The sequence below is a fragment of the Phymastichus coffea genome, unplaced genomic scaffold, assembly GCF_024137745.1.
Source record: "Phymastichus coffea isolate CEN01 unplaced genomic scaffold, Cenicafe_Pcof_1.1 PCOF00075, whole genome shotgun sequence".
Taxonomy (NCBI): domain Eukaryota; kingdom Metazoa; phylum Arthropoda; class Insecta; order Hymenoptera; family Eulophidae; genus Phymastichus; species Phymastichus coffea.
Genome location: NW_026706886.1, coordinates 477,778 through 502,858, shown reverse-complemented (window position 1 = coordinate 502,858; position 25,081 = coordinate 477,778). Strand labels below are relative to the sequence as shown.

Here is a 25,081-nt window from a genome sequence, read left to right as displayed (position 1 = left end):
ACGATGACCAACCGAAACAAGTTTTGTCCTGCAAAACCTTCTTTTTCGCGCTCTTCTACTGTTATATTTTTTCTTCTTCTCGTCGAGGGAATCTTTAATTTAACGCCTACGCTCTAGAGCCCCGAAATGTCGGGGCTATTAAATACATTAAGTTTGAAAAAAGTCAAGGTGATGGTCACGCAATTTCTTTTTCCTTCGTCTCAATTTAATCGGAAATATTTATCGAGAGCGTAAAAAAACACGGTTCCGTCTCTCGCGAGAGTTCGGATTATTTTTACGACTGGAGTGAAGTTTTCCCAAGTGTTTTTAAAATTTCTCATTCGAAGCTAAATATCTCAATGAGCGCGTATAACCGCATTAAAGTCGTGCGAGAGATAATTAAAAATTTTATTGCAGCTCGTTTGAACTGCGTCGACGATTAATGTTATTAAGCATACAGATTCTTTCTCTTTAAGAGAGGAAGGATGAGAATAAATTCATTTTGTTATATATATATGCGTGTGTATGTGTTTAGCATGATCGCGTATCTTTGCGCGCCCCGGAAACTTTAATAATTATCGGACTCTGCGCCTCTCGGCTTAAATTATAAATATTTGCCATTAGAATTGAAGTCGTCGTCGCTTGAAAAGAGTATTTGATGCGCTTGATGCACTTGGGCGTAGTAGGCACGTCGGTTAATTGCTGTTTACCGAATTTTCTCGCTGTAGAGAGCAAAAAAGCGACTGCCGCCGTCCTGCTACAGCTACTGGAATGTTAAATGGCTCCTTAATTTCAACTGCCTCTTGCTCTACTTGAAAGTGTACATTGAGAAAAGTAAAGAGTTCGCTTAAAAACTGTACTTTTGAATAACTTTCAATGCAGTCGCTTAATTGTTTGCTGAGTTGCGATCGTCTATCGCCACTGAACAAACAAATTGCGCCAGCTCGTGCGTATACGCACGTTTGCCTTTGAAAGCGCACTCTGCTTGTTGTACGAAAAAAAAATGTTCATACAATGGTGCTTTATTTGTTCGTTATTGTCGTCGAGTTTCGTGAAAATGTTGCGCTTTATTCAAGAAAAAATATAAAGGTAGATTTCACAGCTACCCATGAAAAATTATTAATTACATTTTGCTTTTGACATTTTGCCCGGTGAACCTAAAAGTTATGGGATGAAAGCTTTTCTGAGTTCAAATATAACTTCGTAAAAGGAACATCACTCCACGAGCATTTTGTGGGCAAATCAAACTAAATAACTTACCAAATTAATTAGAGAGTGAATCGAGCTGCAGAAGTTCGGTAGTGGATAACGTTATCTCACGGAATTTTACAAAAGGCAATTGGCTCGCGCGCAGCAGGAAGGTGCGTAAATGTTTGAAAACTATATATATCGGATGGTGTAACTAGCGACAGAACTTGGAACAGAGAGGCATCGTCAATCCGTCGCTCAGCCAGCGCGGAGTAAGGTCCTTCGGGCCGGGAAATTAGATCCGACCGCATAACAGTTTGATCAACTTTAGCCTGATTCCAAAATCGGGCGTACGTAGCTACGAGATAGAGACAGAGAGAGAGAGAGAGAGAGAGAGAGAGAGAGAGAGAGAGAGAGAGAGAGAGAGAGAGAGAGAGAGAGAGAGAGAGAGAGTCGACGGATAGAAGTGGGAGGGAGGGGGTGGCGTATATGCATTGGCTAATGGCATTTGCCGGCAGCCAAGCAATTCATTTGCGGCTTGCGTCAAAGGCAAACGTCGGTCAGGGGGTCAGTCAGTGTGTACGGATGCCACGCAGATGCGACGAAGATGTGTTGAGTGTCCTTGGGACAGGATGCGAGAGAGACTCGAGGGGCTTTGGTCGCTGAGAGAACGATAGCCAAGTCGACTTCTCGAGTGGCTTTTAAATGGATGCAATTATTTGACTCCGCTGTCGATTGCCGGGTGCACGTAAAAGTAGCTTCTTAGCGTGGTCTCGGATCGAAATTCATCCTGCATTACAATAAGTCATGATCTCGTTTAATTTGAATTAGCGATGCACGCGTATCAAACGTCTAGCTAATGGTCAATTTATTGTTTACATCTTACGAGGCCCCATTCAAATAGTCTCGCAGGTTAACGCCCAAAAGCTACTGCCTCTTACAAGCCACTAATAAACACAAGTATACTCGAACATCTGCCGCTGCTGCGGCCGCCGCGTTCCAAAGATTTTCCATCTATACAAGAGCTAATTGCTAATTATCCAGGAATAAGGTTTTGGAAGGTCCACTTGGGAAATGAAATCAAGAGAACAGAAAATACAATCGGATAAGAGGGAGAGCTACAGCAGTAACAGCAGGCGATATTCCCCGGAAAAATTGTCATTCTACACCTCCTTGACCGTGGCGCGGCGCGCCTCCTGCCTTATGGCCTTTGCCTCGGTAGGAGGTTCAATAAATTAACCGAGCCATATGTATCTCAAACGGATCTAAACGTTTACGTAATGACGCGTAGTGGTCCAACTTATATATGTGCGTGTGTGTTTCTTCTTCCGAAATGAAGCTTCTCTATGCTGGTAGAGAAGAGAGGAATTCGACACGGTTAGCATGCACAAGCGGCGAGCGGCGCCCCTTATCGAGAGTCAATCGAAACGGCTGTAGATGCCACTCCTTCCGCGAGCTGATTTATCGCGGCAATACGCGACCGACTCTTTTTGTCTCTCTCTCTCTCTCTCTCTCTCTCTCTCTCTCTCTCTCTCTCGCTCGGCCGTTATCGATCTCGCGCACGTTGACCTTTTTCGGACCACAGAGGTACACAAGCACACCACCATCACCAGAGAGACAGAAATGCGTATATACCTATTGCTGCTGCTGCTGCTGCCACGCGAGCTGTGTCGAATCCCATTACTCGCTCAGAGACCTCCTCGTTAACGTTCCTCATCGGACATTTTTCCATATGCATGGCAACGGCACTGCAACGTTTTCAATGCGAAGGGGGAGAAAAAGGCGGCTTTTTAAAACTAATTTTATGCGACGCTGCACTATATTATATATGCTTTTATGCCATAGTTGAGACTAACGTACATCTTCACATAACTTTCTTTTTCTTTGCGTTTATGGATATATAAAATACATTTAGAATGCCTCGCGCGGGTATAAGACGCAAACCGGCGCGAACATATAGACATCTGTTAGGAATAATTAAAACAAGCTTCCGTCGAGTCACTCGTGAGTAAACAATAGGTCATTGATATTGTATAGATAACACGACATCTTGAAGCGACAAGCATTGATTAACGTCAAGAAGCGTAACAAAAATCACGCGCAAGAAAGAACAAAAGTCAAGTGCGTAGGCTATAAATTTTGAAAGAGAGAGAGAGAGAGAGAGAGAGAGAGAGAGAGAGAGAGAGAGAGAAAGAGGACACATATAACTGAGTCAATATTTTCAAAATTCGTGATTCTCGGGCAATCTTAAATATCTCTGTCCTACTTCTCGAATCTCGGTGCTCGCTCGCTTGCGACGACGACGACAACGAAGAGGGACGCTTTATACATAACAAGTTTCATTTTTCCGAACCGAAGAAGTAATTTTGCGCTCTCTCGCTCGCGCCATAATTGATAAAACTAACTTCACTGCCAACTACAAAGTCTCGTTAATTCTTTCTTCAGCGATTATATGAAAAAAAGAAAAACTTAAAATATCAAACAATCCGGTTCAGAGTGTGTACGTACGCAAAAAGTCGGACGATTACTACTGAATAATAAATCCCTACAGTTCTTGGTCGCGCGAGAATAGGTCTATTTATTAACACTTTGCGATTGTGTGGACAATCGATTATTCGCGCGCCTAATAACCTCGAAACTTGCAATAAAGCCACAGCAAGAGAGAAGAGTGCGGCTGACCCCTCCATGCGGTATATATTTGCTCGAGAGCGTCTCCACTCTCATGCCCATCGTTCAAGTGCTCATATAAACGCGCCAGTCCACCTACTCGCGCGCGTGCGTATATATATTGAATGAGCAGACGTCGGGCTTGCGACGATTCGTTAAAAAAAAAAAAAAAAAGAAGAAAAAAGAAAAGAAAAGAAGAAAGAAGCGAGCTTGCAAGTGAGAGCGAGCGAGAAGAGGGCATTAATAATGAAGGTGCGCGGCTGTACGGACGCCGCGGCGCGATCGATGCGAGCACCACCACCACCGCGCCGCACACCGGTGTATACATAAGCAGAGAGGGTAGCCCCTATACCTAACCCTGCTGCCGAGCACCATCGCCACAAGGCCTTAAAGCCCTTATTAAAGCGGTTCCGTTGGCATGCGTGACTCGCGTGCAGACTCGTCGCGGAACCGACTTCAGACCTTCCCGCACATATACACGCCGCTCGTGGGACAATTTCTTTCCTTTTTTTTTCTCTTTCCGGAGACAACTTTGCTTTCTCTCGTTACAATGAGTCTAATAAACATTTGATATGTCGTGTTTTTTTGGTTTTTCTTTTTAATTGCCGATAATTGCTTATAGGTTTGCGTGATTATTTATGCGAAGACAAGTTTACATAAAGAGATATTAATTTTTCATGTATAAGCACGTGGCTGTGAGAATATGCATGCATCCTCGAACAGAAACGACACTTTTCCATAGCCTGAACTGGATCCATATTCAGTACATGTAAATGTTAATGTATTATTAACACGATAAATATTGTACGAGTAGCTTTCAACTGCGTGCGTGGCCCTCGTTCTCTTTTCTTCTGTAATTTTTTCTGCCTCTTTCTCCACGCGTTGCACCGTCGCGAGAAAAACGCGTCATCAATTTGCCGTTTCTTTCCAGAGCGATAAAGATGACTAATATCGCGCAATCAAATTAACAAAGTTCGCCGCGCGTCGCCGTAAAATAATCAAATTAATTCGCTGCTAAAGCCCGAATAATCGTCAGGACGAAGAATAAAAAGAAGGCCAAAGAAAAATAGCAGTCGGCGCTCGGCCAACTAATTTCGCGCGCGGAGCGCTTGAATAATGAAAATGATAATGGAAAAGAGAGAGAGAGAGAGAGAGAGAGAGAGAGAGAGAGAGAGAGAGGAGAGCGATAACTTGGTCGCAGCTCTCTGTTTTTTTACGTCGCAGCATAGAGATGCTAATCGCTCGCATGCATCAACCGCTAATAAGCCTATACGGATTCGCGAATTGTTATGACACGTCGGAAGTCGGAAACGAGAACGTTCGCGGCCTAGGAAACGAATGATTAATGGGCAGCACGCGACTCACTTGCGGATCGGACTCTCTCGTGTCGAAGCGCAATAAGCACCCTCCTCGGTTATAAGTATAGTGGAATTTTTTTTCGCAAGCGTCGACTGCGGTATAAATATTCCTTGTCAAAGTTTATTCCCAACGTTTGCTCGCTGCTCGAGCAGTCGAAAATAGTACGGGACTGATAAGGTACGAGAGAGAGCATTATTTGGATTTGCTTTTATAAGCTCTATTGCCCGAGATTGGCTAGCATATACTGGAGTGTGCCGCTTGATTATACTTTTTCAAGTGGTGCGCGCGCGAGGATTTTATGTCTGGAAATGTTCCGTCGCTGCACGCATGAATTTCTGCATTTTTTTCTTTATCGCCGGATGCGCGATTTTAATTTGATTTCGAAAATTAAATTTCAATGTTTGTGCTTACGATTTTCATTCAGAATTAAATTGATGTGCACACCGAGGAAAATTGTACTTTCGATGTAGACAGCATAAAAATGAAATAAATCAATGCGGAGAGTGCTCGAGTTCGGAAAAAGATATATTTTATAACTTGCTCGAGTGTTTGAGTTAAAGAGATTAACGAGGTGGGTTTGGAAGAAGAGTTGAATTGTAAAATTAGCGTAAAAGTCGCATTTACATTTGTCGCTGCGAAGAATAATAATGATACGGTATTTGCTTTCTCTCTCTTTCCTCCAGCATGATTTATTTGTATATCAGCTTCTCATTGATCGTAAAGCGATAATCGACTAATCGAGCGCGTTTCCGGTAACGAGCGAACGATTTGATTGCACAAATGGCTCGAGTTTTCAATGGCGCCCTTTGTGCAAGTGGATGATCTTACGCAACTCCTATATATCCTTCAGCGGTATTTACTCAGTAAATATTAAATCTTATCATTCGCTCTCTCATACTGCGGCGCGCACGCCGACACTTAAACTTCGGCAATCTGTCGACAGCCAAAGCTGGAACACATGTGCGCGCCGCTGCTGCTGCTGTTATTTTAAGAGCACCACGCGTCTCCCAACTCCTCCAAGTGCTGCTGTTGCTCATGCTTTCTTTTCCTTGAGGCATTGCCTCGTGTAATGTGTTTTATTAATGAAATCATTGGCTTCGTGACTTTTATCGCACCCGTTAAGATAATAAAAACTAAAAGAACGTTTCAAAGTGGGGAGGGGGAGGATATGCTAATATTTTTTTTCCGATTGTTCAATTGCCCATGCAATTGTTATGTAATTGAACAATCTTTGTTTGTTTCTTTTTCTTTATATGGAAGGGAATAAGGATATCTAGGTAAATCATAAGACGATGAGTTGTTTACTTTGAAACAATAACGTAAGTTATAAATTTATTCACATAAATTAAATAAATTGGAGTTTAGCAAATATTATGTACGTATATATATGTATAATATATACACAGTCGCGTGTGTGCACATATATATACACGCAATGCACGTATACGTTGCGTGATCGCGCGCACGGATACGATAAATTTCCATTTGCGTTTTTCGCTCTTTCTCTTATACATTTTTTTTTTGTTCTGGAGAAAAAAAATAAGATTCGAAAGAAAAACCTATATAAGGATCGAGAATATATCTTACACGAGGCGAAGAGATTAATCGCTTTTAAAAGTATACATATTTACATATCGTACAACAGCCTTCTCATTTAGCAGTCAATATAAAATTATAAAAAATTGCCTATCTAAGACTCTTTTTCCAGAAGCAGGCTTTTTATTATTTTTAATCGATTTCATGACTCTTGCATCACATTAAAATACATCATTCACTCAATTTGGCGCGCATCTCTTACTTATTCGTTCTGTTTCTTTCTTTAAATAAGTATAATATGTACAGAGCCGTACAACGTGCCTACGTAGACCGAACGAGGTCTCGTCATTCGGCACATTTCGTCGTTTAAGCATGTGTTTCGTTTTTATTTTTTAAGTAAAATCTCGTTTTCTCCCGCACATTCATTCGCGCACGCTAGTCATTTTGGCGAGGTAGGCCATCGGCAGTTCACAGAGTCGAAATATACAAAGTGTAAACGAGAAATAAAGAAAATCAGTATTAATATGCATTTCTTTTCTTTCTCTTCCCTTATCATTTTTTCTTTTTTTCACGACGTTCGCACGCGCACTTGCAAGTTCATATGTACGTCTCGTGACCTTTCAAATTCAAATCACTGCCATTCGCGACCAAGACTTATAATCTAGAAGGAAAATAAACCTTACTTTACAGACTATACAAAGGACAAGAAAAAAGGAGTCTTTTTTCATACTTGTTGGACCTATAATACAAAAAGCAAACGCAAGGAACGCATCGAAACAGAACAGAACAACAGAGCCATGGCGAACGTCGTGTACATAGAACGAGCGTGAATTTTCCCCCAAGTGTCCGTACAGGCGTAGAACAATCGCGGAATCAGATATCGGCGAGCGAGCAAGCAAGAGAGCTGCTCAGCAGCTAGCACGTACACAAGCAAGAGAGTAAGAGAGCAGGAGAGAGAGAGAGAGAGAACGGGGAGGGGGCGGGGGGGGGGGAGACAGACAGAGAGAGAGATCGTTAAAACCGGCTCTCTTTCTCTCGTGCGCTGCATGTAACGGTTTATCTCGGGCGCGGCGCACTGCGCTCACACTAGACGAGGTAAGCCTGACCGGACTGCGCGTTGTTGCCCGCCTGGTGATGATGATGATGATGCTGTTGTTGGTGTTGCTGCTGCTGCTGCTGCTGCTGCTGCCTCCAGGCATTCCTCTCGAGAGTCGAGTAGTCCGAGTCGATGGACGAGTAGATGTGCTCGGAGAGTGGTCGTCTGGCCGCATCGTTAGGACCGTCCATCGATGGCTCCTGGTAAGCTCGGTTCATCGTCAGCCTCGGACTCGGGCTGGTGGCGCTGGCCGGAGTGTCGCGGCCATGGACAGCCGGTGTCGCTTCGGAGACGATTCTTGCGTTGTGATGGTGGCCCAAGGTTGCGGTGCTCGAGTAGGCAGGTGGCGCCTGCATGAAGTCGGCCGAGTCCTTGAACAGCGGATGGTGGCCAGCGGCGATGTGCTCGGCGACTCGCAGGCTCGAGGTGCCTTTCTCGGGGCGGCCCTCGAGCGTGTAGGTGTTGACGTTCCGCCGGTAGAGCGAGGACGACTTGCGCCTGAGTGCGTCACCGGGCGGCATGGCGTACCTCAGCCGCTCCCAAAAGCTCTTCTCGCCCCAGCGCACGATGACCGCGGTACGCAGGTAGGGCCTGAGCTCGAGGTCGGTCTCGATCTCGGGCCCGAGGGGCCCGGCTTGCACGACGATCAGCTGCCCGGGCCGGCCGCGCAGCGCCTCGTGCAAAGCTGCTCGGAACTCGAACCGCGCCCACTCGGTCTGCAGGAAGTTGCGCGTCAGCACGATGAGCACGCGCTTGGACGCCTCTGCTGCCTCCAGCACCACCGGCGCGGCCACTCTTATGCACGGCAGGTCCCGATGGTGCAGGCACAACCGGACTCCCACCCCGTGCTCCAGCTCGGCGGCGAGAGTGTGCATCACGAAGTCTTCGTCCTTGGGGCTGTAGCAGACGTAGCCGTCGTACAGCCGCTCCTTGTCCTCGGGCACGGCGGCCTTGGCCCAAAATCGCACCCCGTAGCGCGAGTAGGCCCACGTGCGCACTGGCTCGCGGAAGATGAAGGCCAGCACGGCGAGCACCAACAGCAGCAGGATGGCCGACAGGGTGGCGGCGACCATGGGCAAGTAGTCGGACACCATGATGCTCTCGATCACGCCACCCTGGGCGAAGTAGTCCGAGCAGGCGGTCTCGTTGATGTTGAGCTTGCGCCTGTAGGCCGGGCGCGCCTCGTTGTTGTAGCACCACACCTCGCTGGCGTCGACGACCTTGTGCGCGTTGTCCGACACCCAAGAGGTCAGCTCCTGCAGGAACTTGCAGCGGCAAGACCACGGGTTGCCGCCTAGCGACAGTTCGGCGAGGCGACTGTTGAGGCTGACGTGCCACACGGGGAAGGTGACCAGTCGGTTGCCGTGCAGTCGCAGGATCTCGAGCGAGCGTAGCGGCAGCAGCGTGAGATTGCCAATGTAGCTGATGAGGTTGTTCTGCAGATAGAGCTCCCGCAGATGGGCGAGGTGCTCGAACTCAAAGCCCTTCAGCTCGTGGATGCGATTGTCCTCGAGATGGAGGATCTGCAGGTTGTTGAGGCCGTTGAAGGTGCGATTTTGAATGGACTCGATACCACTGCCGTTTACGTAAAGCACACGCATGTTCTTGCGTCCGATGAACACGTGATTCTGCAGCTCGCGCAGGTCGTTGCCGTCGAGGTAGACTTCCGTGGCGTCCATGGGGATGCGCCGGGGGATGTCGCGACTGCCGAGGCCCGAGCAGTCGACCACATTGGTGTTCCAGGTCTGATCGTGGTAGCACTTGCAGTCGGACGGGCAGGTCATCTCGCAGTCGCAGGCGTCGAAGTCACAGCAGTGACAGAGGGCGAAACAGTGGGCCTCGTAGCGGCAGAGGAACTGCTCGGGCCTGGCTACGGAGGCGGGCACGATGGCGGTGCCGCGGGGTCCGGACACGCGGCACATCGCGTTGTCGAGATCCATCACTCGCGGATGCTGGCGCAGCGCGCTCATGTTATTGATCACCGGCAGCCAGTCCATCGAGCAATTGCAGTTGAAGGGATTGCCGCCGATGTAGAACTCGGGCAACATCTTGTTCTCCGGCACGGGCGTGAGCCGCAGCGAGGTCAGCTCCATGGTCTCGATCATGTTGGCGTACATGTCGACGCGAGTCAAGTTGACCTTGCCCGTGAACGTGTTGGGCCGCACGCTGTTGATGTAGTTGTTGTTGATGAACAACAGCTCGACGCTGTCGGGAATGGACAGCGGCGCGAGCTCGGTGATGCGGTTGTGGCTGGCGTCGAGGGTCCGCACCTTCTGATCGCGGATCTTGTAGTAATTGCCGAGTTTCTCGATGAAGTTGCCGTGGATGTCGAGCCACTTGAGGTTGCTCGGTATGAAAGCGTAGTCGAACCACTCGATGTGGTTCTCGGACAGATTGAGCAGCAACAGACTGGTGATACTGGCGAAGATGCCGTTGATGTCGGATAGGAAGTTGCCGTCGAGCCTGATGGCCTCGAGGCGAGTGTTGCGCTCGAAGGTCTCGATCTCGATGTGCTGCACCTTGTTCTTCGCCAGGTTCAGGATCTGCAGGTTGGGCAGGTCCCAGAGCATGCCCTGCGTGAGATTGCCAATCTCGTTGCCGATAAGCCGCAGCCCGGTGAGCTGATGCAGATTGTGAAAGGAGCCGTTGTGGAACTCGCTGATCTTATTCTCGCCGAGATCGAGGGTTTTGAGGAAGGCGAGGTTGCGCAGAGCCTCGGGCACGCTGCTCAGCTCGTTGCCACTGAGATCCAGCTCCTTCAGATCCGAGCAGTTACGGAAGGCCAGGGGATCGATGCTCGACACCATGTTGCCCGACAGAGTCAATCGGTTGAGCACGAACAGGCCGTTGAAGAGCTGCGGCCCGATAGCGTGCAGACGGTTCTCCGACAGCTCGAGCGTGTGCAGATTGTAGAGCGGCCTGAACGCGTTGCTCTCGATGTGGCCGATCGAGTTGTTCCTCAGATCGAGGATCTGCAGGAAGAACAAGTCCTTGAACATGAGCTCGCTGATGTGAGTGAGCGAGTTGAACGACAGGTCCAGCACGATCAGCCGAATGAGCCCGACGAACGTGGTCTCGTTCACGAAGTCGCTGCCCAGACGATTGCCCGCGAGATTCAGCACGAGCAGCTGCTCGAGGCGCGTGAAGGTGCCGCGCGGCAGCTCGCGCAGCTGATTGTACTGCAGGTGGATCTCGCGCAGGTCGCGCGTGCTCGCGAACAGCGAGCTCGGCAGGTTGCTCAAATTGTTGTAGCTGACGTTGAAGACGCGCAGACTGGTGAGGCCGGTGAGCGCCTCGCTGCTGATGTCGTCGACGAAGTTGTGCTGCAGCAGCAGCTCCTGCAGCTGCCTGAGCGAGGCGAGCGAGCTGTCCTCGGGCAGGCTGCGCAGCTCGTTGCGCGACAAGTCCAGCGCTCGGATGTCCGTGTGGCAGTCGTCGCGCGAGGCGCGCTCGTCCTGCACGAAGCCCAGCTCGCTAATGTTGGAGAACTGGTTGCCCGTGAGGTTGAGCACCAGCAGATTGCCGAGGCCGCAGAGGGCATTGGCGGGAAGCGCCTTCAGATTACTGTCCATTATCTCGAGGGCCTGCAGCTCGCGCAGCCCGGCGAAGGCCTCGGGCGCGACCTCGAGCCGCCTGCTCAGTCCCCACTCGACGTTGAACGTCTGCACGGTGAGCCGCTTGAGCTCGAGCAGCGGCTGGAACGCCGCGTCGGGCATCCTGAGCAGCTTGCAGCCCTCGATGCTGAGCTCGTGCAGGCCGCTCATGCGGTGCCAGCTCTCGCCGCTGAGCGTGCTCTCGAAGTGGTGCACGCTGCTGCAGCCCAGGCGCAACTTGAGGGCACCGTCGAGCGACGGTGCGAGCGCGGCCATGGCCGTCGGGTCGAGAGTCCGCAGGCCGCACACTGCCGAGCGTGTCTCGTTGCCCTCGGTGGACCAGTGACACGAGGCTCGCGCCCGCGACGCTGCCGCCAGGCAGCACAACGCTGACAGCAGCAACAAGCATCGAGCCATGATGCCGTGTTGCGGCGCCTCTTCACTCTCGCGATCGTGAGAGAATCTTGAAGTTGTTCCACGCGTCCAGTATCACGTGAACGAAACTCGAGCCATGGCTCTCTCTCTCTCTCGCACTTTGTATCACTGATCGTCGTCGTCGTTACACGCGCAAACTGCAATCGTAGAACTGCACACGGAGGCACACTTGTTATCAACGGTGGGTTGCTTTCAAGCGAAACGCGCGCGCACACGACTAGTTTGTGTCTCTTGGAGAGATTGTCACAAGGCGAGCATGTTTCTGGCTGACTTGTACGGAGCAACCTTCGCTTGCCGCATGCTCGACTCGAACTGAGCGCTCCGCGGTCGGGCTTCGACTAGTGTATCCTCTCTCGCTGAGGCGAATTGCTGGTGGTGGGAGTAGTTCCGCAAGGGGACGCCACTGCACAAGCCGCACGCGCCCCAACTCCAGCGAGGCGCGCGGCAGCTTGCAACCAAGAGAGAGGCCTGGGGTGGGGGAGATGTGCGTGCATGCACCATTCATTTCCTATCTGCCTACGGCACTGAGGGGGACAAAGGCGTGCGCCGCCAGGTAAAAACTTTTTGGGGGCCGAGAGCCGCTCTGCCGCTGCCGTTCTGTACAATGATCCTATACCTTTTCTCTCCCTGACAACCACTTCTCACAGGCACGCATTGACGGCGATCGAAGATTCAAGCCTAGGGAAAAAAGGAAAATATTTTCTCAAGATTTTCTAGCGATAGTTCGATGTAAAATAGAGCGATCTCGGGTTGAAATTCGAGCGAATTCGCACCCCATGTGCGTTGCAATATTTTTAGAGGACACCTTGACAATGCCGCTTTGAAAGATGTTCTTCGCGCGGATTAATTTTTTTCAATGATGCCGGATTATTAAGTTTCAAGTTGTAATAACACACGCGTGTTTTTTTATGTTTCCTCCAGCCTCTACTCTTGTAATTCTGATGGTTCTTTTCCTCCTGCAATCATCATTTTTCTGACGCTGATGTGATTAAATGTTTTCAACTTTTTGTTCGTGGAATGGAAAAATTTTGTGCGATTTCCACGAAAGCACTTTGAATCGCTAGTTCGTCGTTTTCGCTTCTTTTACATTATAAGTGAACTCAATGGTATTTAATACGTTAACGAAAAATAAAGGATTGTAAATTTCGCTATTATTAAGTGTAAATATTAAGTTTAATTAACATAATTATAGATAAATTAATCGAATTTTCCTACAATTATATGTACTTATATACATTGTTTAATACTTTTCTTTCCAGCAAACATCGAATTAGAAAAATTGATGTAAAATTTTCTTCATTTTATTATCTTTATGAATTAAAATAATAGCACTATATTCAATTGGTAAAGTATTTATCATTAGTAAAAAATAATAGTTTACGGGATAATGTATCTTCTATGATAAAAGAAAAAATTGATCACGGTAGTCTGTAACTTTCTGCGTTATCGATTGGTTAAGATCAATCGGTAATTTACCTGCTATCTTTTTTCGCGAATCGTCGTTTATCATCAATTAGTCACTTAACATTATATATACCAACGTGCTGTTGGTTAATGCGTGTTTCATCTTAACGATAGAAAGTAAAATCATTCGGTACTCTTGGTATAGCTGAAGAAATTTGCCGGATCGTATTGTAAGCCATTATATTATTTATTATTTATTTACTATTGATTAGTGTAATATAGTGTTTTGGATGACAACTTCTGATCCTTGTAAGAAATTCGCTTGCAAACTCCAAAAGTGCTTACAAGGTGAGTTTCTTTACATTTGATCTTAAAATTGACATAACCTTAATGCTTGATATTCGCTAATATTTTCCCTTTTTTTATTCCTAAAAGAAAATGTTTATCAACCTTCTCGATGCGAAGGTGTCATTGAAGAGTTGAGGCAGTGTTGTATTAAATATTCCTCAAATTCTGTGGTTTGTGAAGGTATTGATACTTCTAAGCCTTATGAACACAAGACTGTTGATTATGTAAGTTATCTGTAGGAATGTATTCTTGAACTATGAATGTACTTTTTAAAGTTTATTTATATTTTTTCAGCAAAAAGTTTTAAAATAATACTATAATGCAGCAGAAGTTTCAGCACAAACATAACTTCAGTGAAAAAATTAGGATTCGGCGTTATCCTACAGCTTTTGTATATGTTGTTACATTTTTTGGTACCTGCCTTTCTTTGTCGCCTTTAATTTATTCTTTAACTCATTCAGAGGATGATCAGAATTCATTAAAACAAAGTCTGGGTTTTAAAATATCTAAATAAATTCAGATTTCTTGAGGTTATGGATGCTGTGAAAAGGGCTAAGCAAAGAATCAGGCAATATCCAACATTAGTGTTGCAGTGCAAAGAATCAAGTTCACAGTATGCAGTATGTGTAGTAAATAAACAGAATTTAAGAAAGGATGATTGTAAAAAAGAATTTGAACAATTCAAAGCTTGTCTTCTAAAGGCAGCAGCTCAAAATAAAATAAAATTGTAAAACTTATACTATAAAGTCAGTCAAAATGACAAAACAGCTTACTTCTAATATCAAGATTACTGCTAAGACAGCTATGAAGAAGAAGTCAATAGTACTAAATAATGTGGTTCCTATATGGATGCACTGTGTAATTGCTTTTGGAATAAGACTTGTATTTATAACATATGCAAATTATCATGATAAATATTTCAAAGTACCATATACTGATGTAGACTATAAAGTGTATACAGATGCTGCAAGATACATTATCAAAAAGGGATCGCCATATGATCGTCATACTTATCGTTATACTCCATTGTTAGCTCTACTTATGGCTCCTAATGTTCATATACACCCAGACTTTGGTAAAGTGTTTTTTTCCATTGTTGATATATTAGTGGCCAAGTTGATGAAAAAAATTTTGATTTTTCAAAATTTCAAGCAACAAACTGCAAATCTCTGTGCACTACTCTGGCTGTACAACCCATTGGCTATTGTTATATCAACAAGAGGAAATGCAGACTCTTTGGCAGTGTATTTAGTTCTGTGGACTCTGTATTTACTGCAAAATGATCAATACATCATGGCAGGCATAGTTCATGGCTTATCTATACATTTTAGACTTTATCCTTTGGCTTTTAGTTTAGCCATGTATCTTTACTTGCGAGAAGATAACATTTTTATACCAAATGTAAAACAATTGAAACTAGTTATATCATGTATTCTAACACTATTTGATTTGACTGCTTTATTCTATGTATTTTATGGGCATAAATTTTTGAATGAGAGTCTCATTTATCATCTAATTAGGAAAGATGTGAGACATAACTTTTCTGTATTTTTCTACATGTTATATCTTTCAGCTAATGAAGAACCAAGCATAGTGCAAAAAATTTTTACTTTTTTACCACAAGTTGCTATACTTGTAGCTTTGGCATTTCGCTATTCCACAAAAGAAAAATTACCATTTGCCATGTTTACTCAAGCCATAACAATGGTCACTTTCAACCCTGTTATGACATCTCAATATTTCTTTTGGTTCCTTTCTTTACTTCCAATTTGCTTACCTTATTTTAAAATGAGCATTACCAGGACTATTTTACTGTTAGCTGCTTGGATACTTAGCCAAAGCTTGTGGTTGTTTGCAGCATACTTATTAGAATTCAAAGGTCTGGACTCTTTCGACTATATTTGGGGTGCCGGTATTGTCTTCTTTGCCGTTAATATTAAGGTACTTGTAGATTTAATTGATTGTTACAAAGCATGAATTATTATCAAAAATTAGATGTAATGAAAATCAAGTTTTTATTTCTGTAAATTTTGTCTTGTACTTGGTAAAAGCAATAAAGTTTGTAGAAGAGAAATTTGATTGTTTAATAAAGTCTTGTAATGTGACCACTTTAATTATATTGATAATATTATATTAATAAAAACACATGGGGTTTAATGATTTTTTTCGAAATTTTTTATTGAAAAATTCGAAAATTATGTTTATTTACAACAAATGAGCTTGTCACTACAAAGTCAATAAATTGCAAAGACGTTTTGACATATGTTCTTTTTTTTATCAAGTACTTTTTTGTTATTTTCCGCAGGAATATAAAATTTGTATGTACAGATAGTTCCGTAAAGTAATAGTGGTAGATTTATTAAGGGAATGTAGACATCATTAATGACCAATATATAATATTTCAATCTAGAACAATCATGAACTGCCGCGACGGGAAGGATCGCTTTTGTAGTCCTTCGAACTGATGAAAATTTTACATAATAGAAAGAGAGATAGAATGACGTGAAATTCAGAGATCTTGGAATCGCAAAGCGCACTCGCATTAAGAAAACGTGATATCCCTTTTTACACCGAAAAAATGCATATTTAATCCACGCGCAATGGCTTTCGATTATTTACAATATATAACTCTTGTATACGCAGGAAGCTTTTATATTTTTTATTTATAATGGTTTTATATCCCCCTTCAAAAGCGATCCTCGTAGTGCGCCCCTCAAACTCGTCAAAGCCGAGAAAAGCCGAGCGATTTCTTTTATTTGCATGGGTTGAAAATGTTTGAAAACTATTTAGCTCCCTCGTAAAAGGAATTTATATTTTTTCTCTCAGCTCGTAGGCTATGTCATATATTCATTGCGTATATGTATGTATGTATATATGTATATATAAATATATATATATATATATACATACACACACATATTTAAATAACTTCTGTTTTCCATCACACACAGAGACTTGCATTGTAATCAAGCATGCGTGAACCTTCGAACCTTCAGAAAAAAGCGCTTTCATTCGAGTAATGAAGACTCAACATGAGTTAATAGATGAAACATGTTTTATATATATAATTTTTTTTCGCCTAACCACTTTCAGACGCTTTTCGACTCTTACAAATCTCTATATTACAGGATTCTTTTAGATCAATTTTTTATAGAATTTGTCTTTTGTTCGTTAGTTTTATTATACAACTAGACACATGCATATTTGAACATTCAATTAAGCCGTTATAGCGATTTCTTTTCGATAGAAAAATCACACATGAAAATTGAGGATGAGTGTGAAATGAGTGTGAATTGTTGATGACTGTGTACAGACTGAAAAAATAAAGAAAAAAATGAACTTACCAGAAATAAATACACGTACAGAATAACTTGCAAAGAAAAAAATGATGGAGTGAAAAATGAAATAAATAAAATTATAATTCAAATATAATTATGATATGGCAGGATTTAATGAAATAATAACAGCTGCGGTACATAATCCTTCTAAAAAGTGTATAAAATAATTGATACAGCTCAATCGAAGTAATATAATATAATATATATCGTTGCGTGATGCATTATAAATATAAATGTATGTCGTGGCGTTTAGGCCAATGAAAAATATACAAAAGGCACGTAATCATAATGTAATACGTAGTTATAGTAAATAGACATGAGTATTATACGATAACGGAATATTACGTGCTTAAGTAAACTGACAAAACGAAATAAAAATATGTAATAATTGATAATGATAAACTTACAACGTATACGCATCATGTTTCCAAAGGAAGTCGCAAGAGTAATATAACAAATTGCAGCATGAATCGAAGCACTTTATTTGGCGCGACAAGTCATCAATGCTTATTGCTGCGTGACGTTAAACTCAAAAAATGTACAAAACATTAAGATATCATAATAAAAAAAGAGAGAGAAAATCGTCTTTGGCAACAAAAAGTAATTATTCCAGCTTTCTGCCAAGAAATTTGCGCGTGCGAAATCTTATGAAAAAAACAGAAAACTTATAATGTACTATATGCATGAGAGAGTGGAACAGTCGTTTCGCGTTTACCTTGTAGTTATGCGCAAAGCTTTCGTCCTTGGCAGAAAGCACGAAGTAAAGCAAACACAACGCACAATTAGATGATTTAATCGAGAATCATATGATGGATAATTTTTCGACGAGATTCATCGTTAGGCGACAAGTATCGACAAATATAGAATTCATTCGTTATTGTTTCATTGGCACAGTGTCACATAAACAGAACTAAGGATATAATATATAATAATAATATATATATAAATTTTGATCGTCTTTTTTTGCTCCTTGTAATCGATCAATGGAAGATCTTATGTCTCATCGTCATTTTTTTTGTTAGTCGTGAACACGAGAAGTGGTGCGAGAGCTAGTAACGTAAGCACCTACTTTGACCTTTATGCATATACAATATATCTCGAAGTTGTTATCTTTTTTCATTCTACAGATACGTACAAAAAGTCTTTTCGATGTATGAGTTACGCAAAGAATAAAGCGACCGCTCATATTGGTTTTCATCTTATATTAAACAGCCACCGGAAGTTAAGCGACGGACGTGATCTATGGTAGAGTGCCCACTCATACATTTACGCACAAGTTGCTTTTGTAGCGTTAATTACAGTCTATCTGATATTTCACTCGGCTGTTTATTTGTTAACGACATACCGATGCGTACAAAGTGAAATTGCATCGTTGATTGTAGAAAACAATAGGCCAAGTCGTTATTTCAACGATCATTAAAAGTTTTTTCTAAAACAAGCTATTATTTATCATTTTAAATTGGATATGAATTGACCCTTATGAAAAAAATGGGTTTGTTATTTGTTCCAATACTTTGATTTGAGTAGTTAATTTCATTGTCGTTGAATACGTAACAGGCTCTTCGAGTGTCAATAGGAGCTCAATTTATTGACGTGCTTATTATTCTGATATTTTTTTAGTTCGTTTACAAAGTAAAGAGCATAGAAAAACCTAGTAATAATTGAACGTTACAAAAAATTATTTCTTTTTAGGTTTGTTCATGCTATGCGCAGAGGTTCAATGGAACTTGTTAATTGAGATCAGCCAAGTGTAGAAATTGGTTCAATTGATTTCATTTCCACGGTCAAGTTTTCTTTGTATTTATCATTATTCATTTTTAGAGTAGTCGCGTACCCCATAACAAATACCGATGTTAAATAAAAACTGCTATAAAAAGAGCTCTTTTCCACAGAGAGAACGTCACGCCTTTCTTTTCGATTCTAAACAATTTTGAAAAGTACTCTGTAAACTCGGTCATAACTTCATACACAATATAAATAAATAACATATAATAAAATACAGAGTGGAAGCTGACAGTTTTATTATGCTTCGGATCGAAATACAATATATCGGTTGATTGTACTATGTTGAAAAGTTGGTTTTTCCTTTGTTTATAAAAAAAATTCGATTCCAAAAAAATCACACAACTCATTTTTTGTATATCTAATAAACACTCCGATTCTCTTCGTATATGATAGAGGCTAAATCTGGCACGAGTGCACTGCACGAGAACAATAGGTCGCTTGTTTTCCTTATGCATATGTACATACATTCGATATATACGATTGCGCATCGGTCAATGAAAATTCGATTTGTATGCGAACTTTTTTTTCTTGATTGCAGTTCTGCACGTGTTCGAGGAATACAGTTTGATGTGACTGATTTTTTAAAATTGCTATGCGAACATTCGGGTTGGTAGTTTAGTTTTCTTTCAAACGTACGCATCTATTTCGATGAAATGAGTTAAGTGAAGAAATGTCCATAGGCCGTATTTCAAAGATAGTTACCAAGTATCGAAGAGCGTTCTTAACGATTATAATAAGAAATCCATTTTAAACTATCTATTCGTAAAATCTTTTGACAAATGACGAGTTTCGTTGACGAGCGTCCTTCCGAATCAGTATCACTTTTTTACTATTAAATTTGATCAAACACTAAAAAACTTTAACGAATTTGCTAATATTCTTGACATTTTATATAATAATTTTAAGCAATATAATAACGTCATGTCAATCATTTTAAACATTTTGAATAAATTATTTATTATAATAGTTAACTACTTTCCTATATATTATCACAGATATCATACACTGCTATTTATTACACGCAGCATATTAGAATAGTGCGAAAGTTATTTTTACCTCTGTAAATTGTATTAAATTATGAAAACTCGAACAGTGATTGGAAAACGAAATGAAATAGTAGTATTAACAGTCTTTTTTCTATGTTCGTTTTGAAATGCTTATTACTTTAAGTTATGCTCTTATTATCATTATGGATTGACAATGCTATTGTAAATTTAATTTAAAATAAAAAAGAGAGAGATAAAATAGCTCAAAAAATGCCTGGTGTATCAAATGCTATAGGGCAGTGCGAGATATTAAATTGAAATTTACTACTCTTGAGATTGACGTCATCGTTATTGCTTACTTCAGAAAAAATTGCTTCCGAGTTACTTTTGTATTCCATCAAATTAAACAAACTAAAAGAGCGGATTGTATTTTCAAAAGACCTAATTTTTTTCAATAGGAGCTATTCGGAAATATCATTCGTCAACGTCACAACGCTCGATCGGGAAACGTCAGAGCAGTGCTTTCAGCTCTACCTGATTTTTCACTAATATGCAAAGAAATTCATAATTGATAAGCAATCGTTTCCCACATGTACAGTGGTTCTAAGATGCCGAAAGTTTCATAATATTCGTAACTTCGTTTTTCATAAATTTACAGTAACAATCGATATTTTTAAACATCGTAAAATTTCTAGCTAAAACAGTGTCAATCACTCTTTGAAATGCTATCTTCGGTAGATGTTGCTGAAAAAAACTGAATAAAAACATCAATGACTGCTGGCATTATTCTAGGCTCATGAAATCGTCACGACAAGCTTTTTTATACAACGGCTGTTTATTGTTTTCGCCGCGAACTTTTGAAGCTCGCGGTTTTCTACGCAATGTGGCGAGCAAAATCTGTGCGTAATTGCATACGTATTCTCAATATATTTATTTTTATACACATTTAAACTCTTCAGATTTGTCTCAATATATCTATAATAGATTTTCTTTAAATCTGCGTCTCACTCACGTCCACACTTCGAATAAAAAAAGTACGTCGAAGTCTTAAGTAGATAACAGTATAAAATCTTCTGCATCGTTACAATCAATTCTTAGATAGAGATATGAATCAATCGCGGCTTTACCGTCGACGTCGTTCACGAATTGACACCCTCTCTCGCAGTACGCGCGAGAGAAAAAAAAAGAAAAAAAATCAGACAGACCTTCATCCGATTTATTTTAACCGGTTTAAAATAAAGCAATAAAGGTGTGCTAGTTGCAGTGCATTCGCTATGCCGACGTTCGGGAGCAGAAAAGGGGAGAGGGTGGCAAAGGATCAATGAACGTAAACGGCCGACGACGAAGCCCGGAGAATATGCGCGCATGCGAATAGTGATTCATAGTCGTTAAAAAAATATCTAACTAAACTTACACACACACACACACACACCTTACGAGCAACAGAGGGAGAGAGATGGGCATAACCGTGAGCCAATATAACTCATTATTTCTCTTATTTCGCGCTTTTTCTTCCTTCTCTATATATTTACACGAATGCTATTTTACAACGAGTTCCACCTCCTTTATATATTTATTTATATATTTATAGTTCTGTGCTTTGCTCTACAGTAATTACAATGCTAGTTGCCTTGGCATCAAAATCTTTTATTTACAAGATGAACTTTCGAATCGCCGTTTGATAGATCAGCCTGCCATGCACGTTGAATTGTCTATACTTACGCGTCACTGTCAATATTCACGTCGATTCTATAGCCGTTATCAATATTAATATCGTCGCGAAAAACCCTCTTTCTCCTCTTTCCCCCCTTTGCGTTAAATAATTGATAGTCTACCCTGTTTCGTTATCAATATCAATTATTTTCGCCAAATTCTTCTGGAGAAAATATCGCTTCTGCTCTGTACTGCACGCTAACGCGCTTCTGCTCTCTTTTATATTCTCTCTCGTTCGACCCGCAGGGCAGGAATCAATAGACCGTTGTATCGAAAAGTTCTGTTTTTAATTTTCCCTCTACCGTATCCGGGGCGATCGTATAATGTTCATAATCACCTCTAACCGTTTTCCTTTTTATTTTTAATTTCGACTATCAAAAAATCTAACAAAAGCACTTTTTCTCACGCTATTGTAAGAACAAATAAGTAAAAAACAATACACCTTATCTCGACAGCGCAAGCTAAACCTTGACGACTGAAACAAGCTTCAAAGATTAGACTCGAAGAAAGAGTTGCGAAAAATACGTTACAAACGACGATACACACAGCGCAAAACTTTGTACAACGCGATGCGATAAATCTCCGTACCTCAAAAAAGTAAAAAATGAAAACGCGGCTTGTATTCCGCTACACTCTCTATATACCATGCGCTGTTCGCGCACATTTTAACTTGTATATTTACAGAAAAAAAAAATGCGAAGACACTCGACATTCGATCAATAGATCATTAGGTGAAAATGTATACGTTCTACGTTTCGTATTGATCAAAGTGTAGTTTGTACATTCGAAGAGAATGAACAACAAAAATTAATTCTTTCTCTTTATTCATTGTTGAACTATAAAGTTAACACGTAGCTGGATCTCGAGTTACTTTTCTTTTTCTCCTGTTCTCTTTCTCTTTTTATCTTTGTGCGTGATTGTAGATAAATCGCGTCCCGCATTGTGATTTTGGTGCAATTCAATGAACAAAACGATTGAAAGGCATCCTTTTTTGTGGCCTACATTTTACTCGACATGAATTGCAGAGTGAAGCTCATCGACCGTATAAATTGGAAAAAAATATACAATAAATTCTCCCATGACTGAACAAGAGGAAGCTCTATGGTATAATGACTTACGAGATCCATCCATGCCTCTGATCCTTTGTTTACTGCTTCTTACTTTCTGTATGCAGTAAAAAGTTTTACCTTTTTTGTGATATCTTCTTTTATTATTTACTTTTTTGAGTACTCGTTTACTCAATTTAAGTAACAAATTTGAGTATGTTTTCGTGGCAACTTAAATCGAGTAAATTTTTTTTCCGTATGCATATATATATAATCGCTGCTACCCTTTTATCTCCTGGAATAATACTTTGCAGGCCAAGTGGAAACTTGCTCCGACGGTGGAGTCGCTAAACTTTTCTTTTCTTCCCCCTTCTGATAAATTTTTTTATCTTTACAAGGCAAGTGAGCAATTAGAATAACAATCATTAAAATAACAGCCGAACGGGGTATTTTTAAGCTTTGTCATCTGTTATTGGCGCATACCTCTCGCTAATCGTATTCCCCGCGGACTTGGTGCTCTGATGTTTTTCAGTGACCCGTAGCTCGCTGCTCTAAATTCAATTGTTTGCATTGAAACGTACGTTCGCCGATTAAAAGCGCAACGCCAGTGGAAATTCTATAAATACAGTCACTTTTGGGAGAAAGAAGAAGAAGAACGAAAAATGAGAATCACTAAACTGACGCTTCGAAATTGAAGCAACTTGATGCGGCTAGCCAAACTGGATTATTTCTACTTATTTTCTCATTAGCAAGTAAAAATATCTTTTCTTCCACTCGTTGAACGTATCATAAAAAGTCGTATACGCTTGGTCGCAGACGTAACTGCAGTGGAGTTGAAAGAAGAAAGAAAAGAAACGAGTTAAGGAGGGGGGGGGGATGGGCCACTGAATAATGCGTTAATTACCAAAGCGAGCAGGTGGAGAAAAACCGGATGAGAGGAAAACGCCGGATAACGCTCGTGCTTTAATGCCTTAACGAGAGGATCCCCTCCCGTAGAATAAAAAGAGTTTTTCTTTTAAGTCGATGAAAAGATTGTCGATATATCGCGGCTCCAAATGATCTCTCTCCTTCTGTCTTTCTCGCTTGCGTCGCAATGCACACAGTGCCACACGAAAAAATTCTCTCGCAACGACTTATTGATACTATTTATAACTTTTTCGCATGAATAAAGCACACACGCACACACGCAAATGGACGGCACTCGACGCTTGCGTTTAAAAATGTACATCGGCGAAATTTATACAGTGGAAAAGCGTCGAGCCGCCTTCGTAATTGGAAGTTATTGACTGCGCGGCGCCCACCCGACTTAAGAGATATACAAAGAAGAAAACAGAAAGGAAAAAGAGAGAATAAAAGATAGGTGTAACGTTGGACAATGTGCGCCGCCTTTTTTTGCCTCCCTCGTCCACCCATAGACGAGACGATGATGTGTATATCAGACGTCGTCGCAGTATCGATGTAGCAGTCTGAGCTCATTGAGCTCGAGCAACTGATCGTCCTCTTGACTGACGGCGCATGCAAGGTTCGACACCGACGACAATATCGACATGGTCGACGAGGCCCAATTGTGCTGGGCGGTCATTCGACGCCTGAGACGCACCTCCATCTCGTCGTTCCTCTGCTCGATGAGGCGTCGATGATCGCGCGAGGCGCGTCTCAATTGGCGCAGCACTCGCTCGACTTGCGCCACCGCGTAGCCGTTGCCGTGCTTGCGGTGATAGTGTCGATGCTGCTGCTGCTGCTGCTGCTCCTCGTCTTTAGCAAGCTTGAGCAGTTGCTCGAATTCGGCGGCACGACGGGCGAGCGCGTAGGCTCGCTCGCACAGGTCGCGCTCTTCCTCGAGCTCCTCTAGCTGTTGTAACTCGTCGTCGTAGTTTTGATCGGCTTGGGGGATGTGGGAGTAACGGTAGGTCTAGTTGGGCTCGATCGACGTCGGCCGGCCTCATACGTGCGTTGCCAGCGTGCTCACCGCCGAGGTGCGCTTCACCGTGGCAACTCCACCGTTTGGGCCGCCAGTTATGTAGTGCGCCGATAGCGGTGCCTGTACAATCAAAGACTAGACGTTAAACATTAATTAATTGTTCGACACTCTCCTCTATTCCCGTGTTCGTCGACGTGAGCTTTCAAACATGGTTTAACAACGATGTCTCTACTGTTACTGTTGCTGCTTTCATCTCTCTCTCTCTCTCTCTCTCTCTCTCTCTCTCTCTGTCTCTCTATGCACGTGGTGCGTGAGCGAATCGCTTGATCCACGATGGACTTTGTCGGCAGTAGCAGCGCCGACGATTGCGTGCTGTCGAGCATGCTCTCTCGTGCTTCAGCGCGATAATGACGTCCCATCCTTGATTGGATTTCATCGGTAATGATTTGAACTCGTCAATTCAATTACAGATTTGTCGAAGAAAGTCGAACAATATCTTGATCCGATGCACCTCAATGGCAGAATGCTTATTTAATTTTAATAGGTTTCAGTCACGAGGCGAGCTCATCCCGACAGTTATTGATCGCTGATCTCGATTGGTTTTTCATACGAAAATATATAACTAACGAAATAGTCCATTGTGCATCACCGCTGAATTGCAATATACACGAGCAAAAAAACCAATAG

At 42.4% G+C, this 25,081-nt stretch overlaps 3 protein-coding genes across 8 annotated transcripts in view; 1 reads left to right on the top strand and 2 right to left on the bottom strand.

The window, feature by feature from the left end:
* Window positions 1–6,545: 6,545 nt before the first annotated feature.
* LOC131668194 (toll-like receptor 7) lies at window positions 6,546–12,164 on the bottom strand. The gene has a single exon (XM_058942138.1). The coding sequence runs from the start codon at window positions 11,833–11,835 to the stop codon at window positions 7,816–7,818; it is 4,020 nt and encodes a 1,339-aa protein (XP_058798121.1). The 5' UTR covers window positions 11,836–12,164; the 3' UTR covers window positions 6,546–7,815.
* A 2,048-nt stretch (window positions 12,165–14,212) lies between these two features.
* LOC131668198 (GPI mannosyltransferase 1) lies at window positions 14,213–15,720 on the top strand. The gene has a single exon (XM_058942147.1). It carries the CDS (start codon window positions 14,362–14,364, stop codon window positions 15,580–15,582), a length of 1,221 nt encoding a protein of 406 aa, XP_058798130.1. The 5' UTR covers window positions 14,213–14,361; the 3' UTR covers window positions 15,583–15,720.
* An 855-nt stretch (window positions 15,721–16,575) lies between these two features.
* Window positions 16,576–25,081, bottom strand: part of LOC131668197 (irregular chiasm C-roughest protein-like) — a 99,014-nt gene continuing 90,508 nt past the window's right edge. For 3 of the 6 annotated variants that reach the window (XM_058942141.1, XM_058942142.1, XM_058942143.1), the window contains exon 13: window positions 16,576–24,529. In XM_058942141.1, coding sequence (XP_058798124.1) covers window positions 24,416–24,529 — 114 coding nt within the window. In that variant the 3' untranslated portion in view covers window positions 16,576–24,415. The remainder of the gene's footprint in view (window positions 24,530–25,081) is intronic. The other 3 variants (XM_058942144.1, XM_058942145.1, XM_058942146.1) reach the window with 1 other exon arrangement.

Excerpts from the sequence above, each read along its gene's own strand:
- LOC131668194 (XM_058942138.1), bottom strand. The coding sequence starts at position 11,835 with ATGGCTCGATGCTTGTTGCTGCTGTCAGCGTTGTGCTGCCTGGCGGCA.
- LOC131668198 (XM_058942147.1), top strand. The coding sequence starts at position 14,362 with ATGACAAAACAGCTTACTTCTAATATCAAGATTACTGCTAAGACAGCT.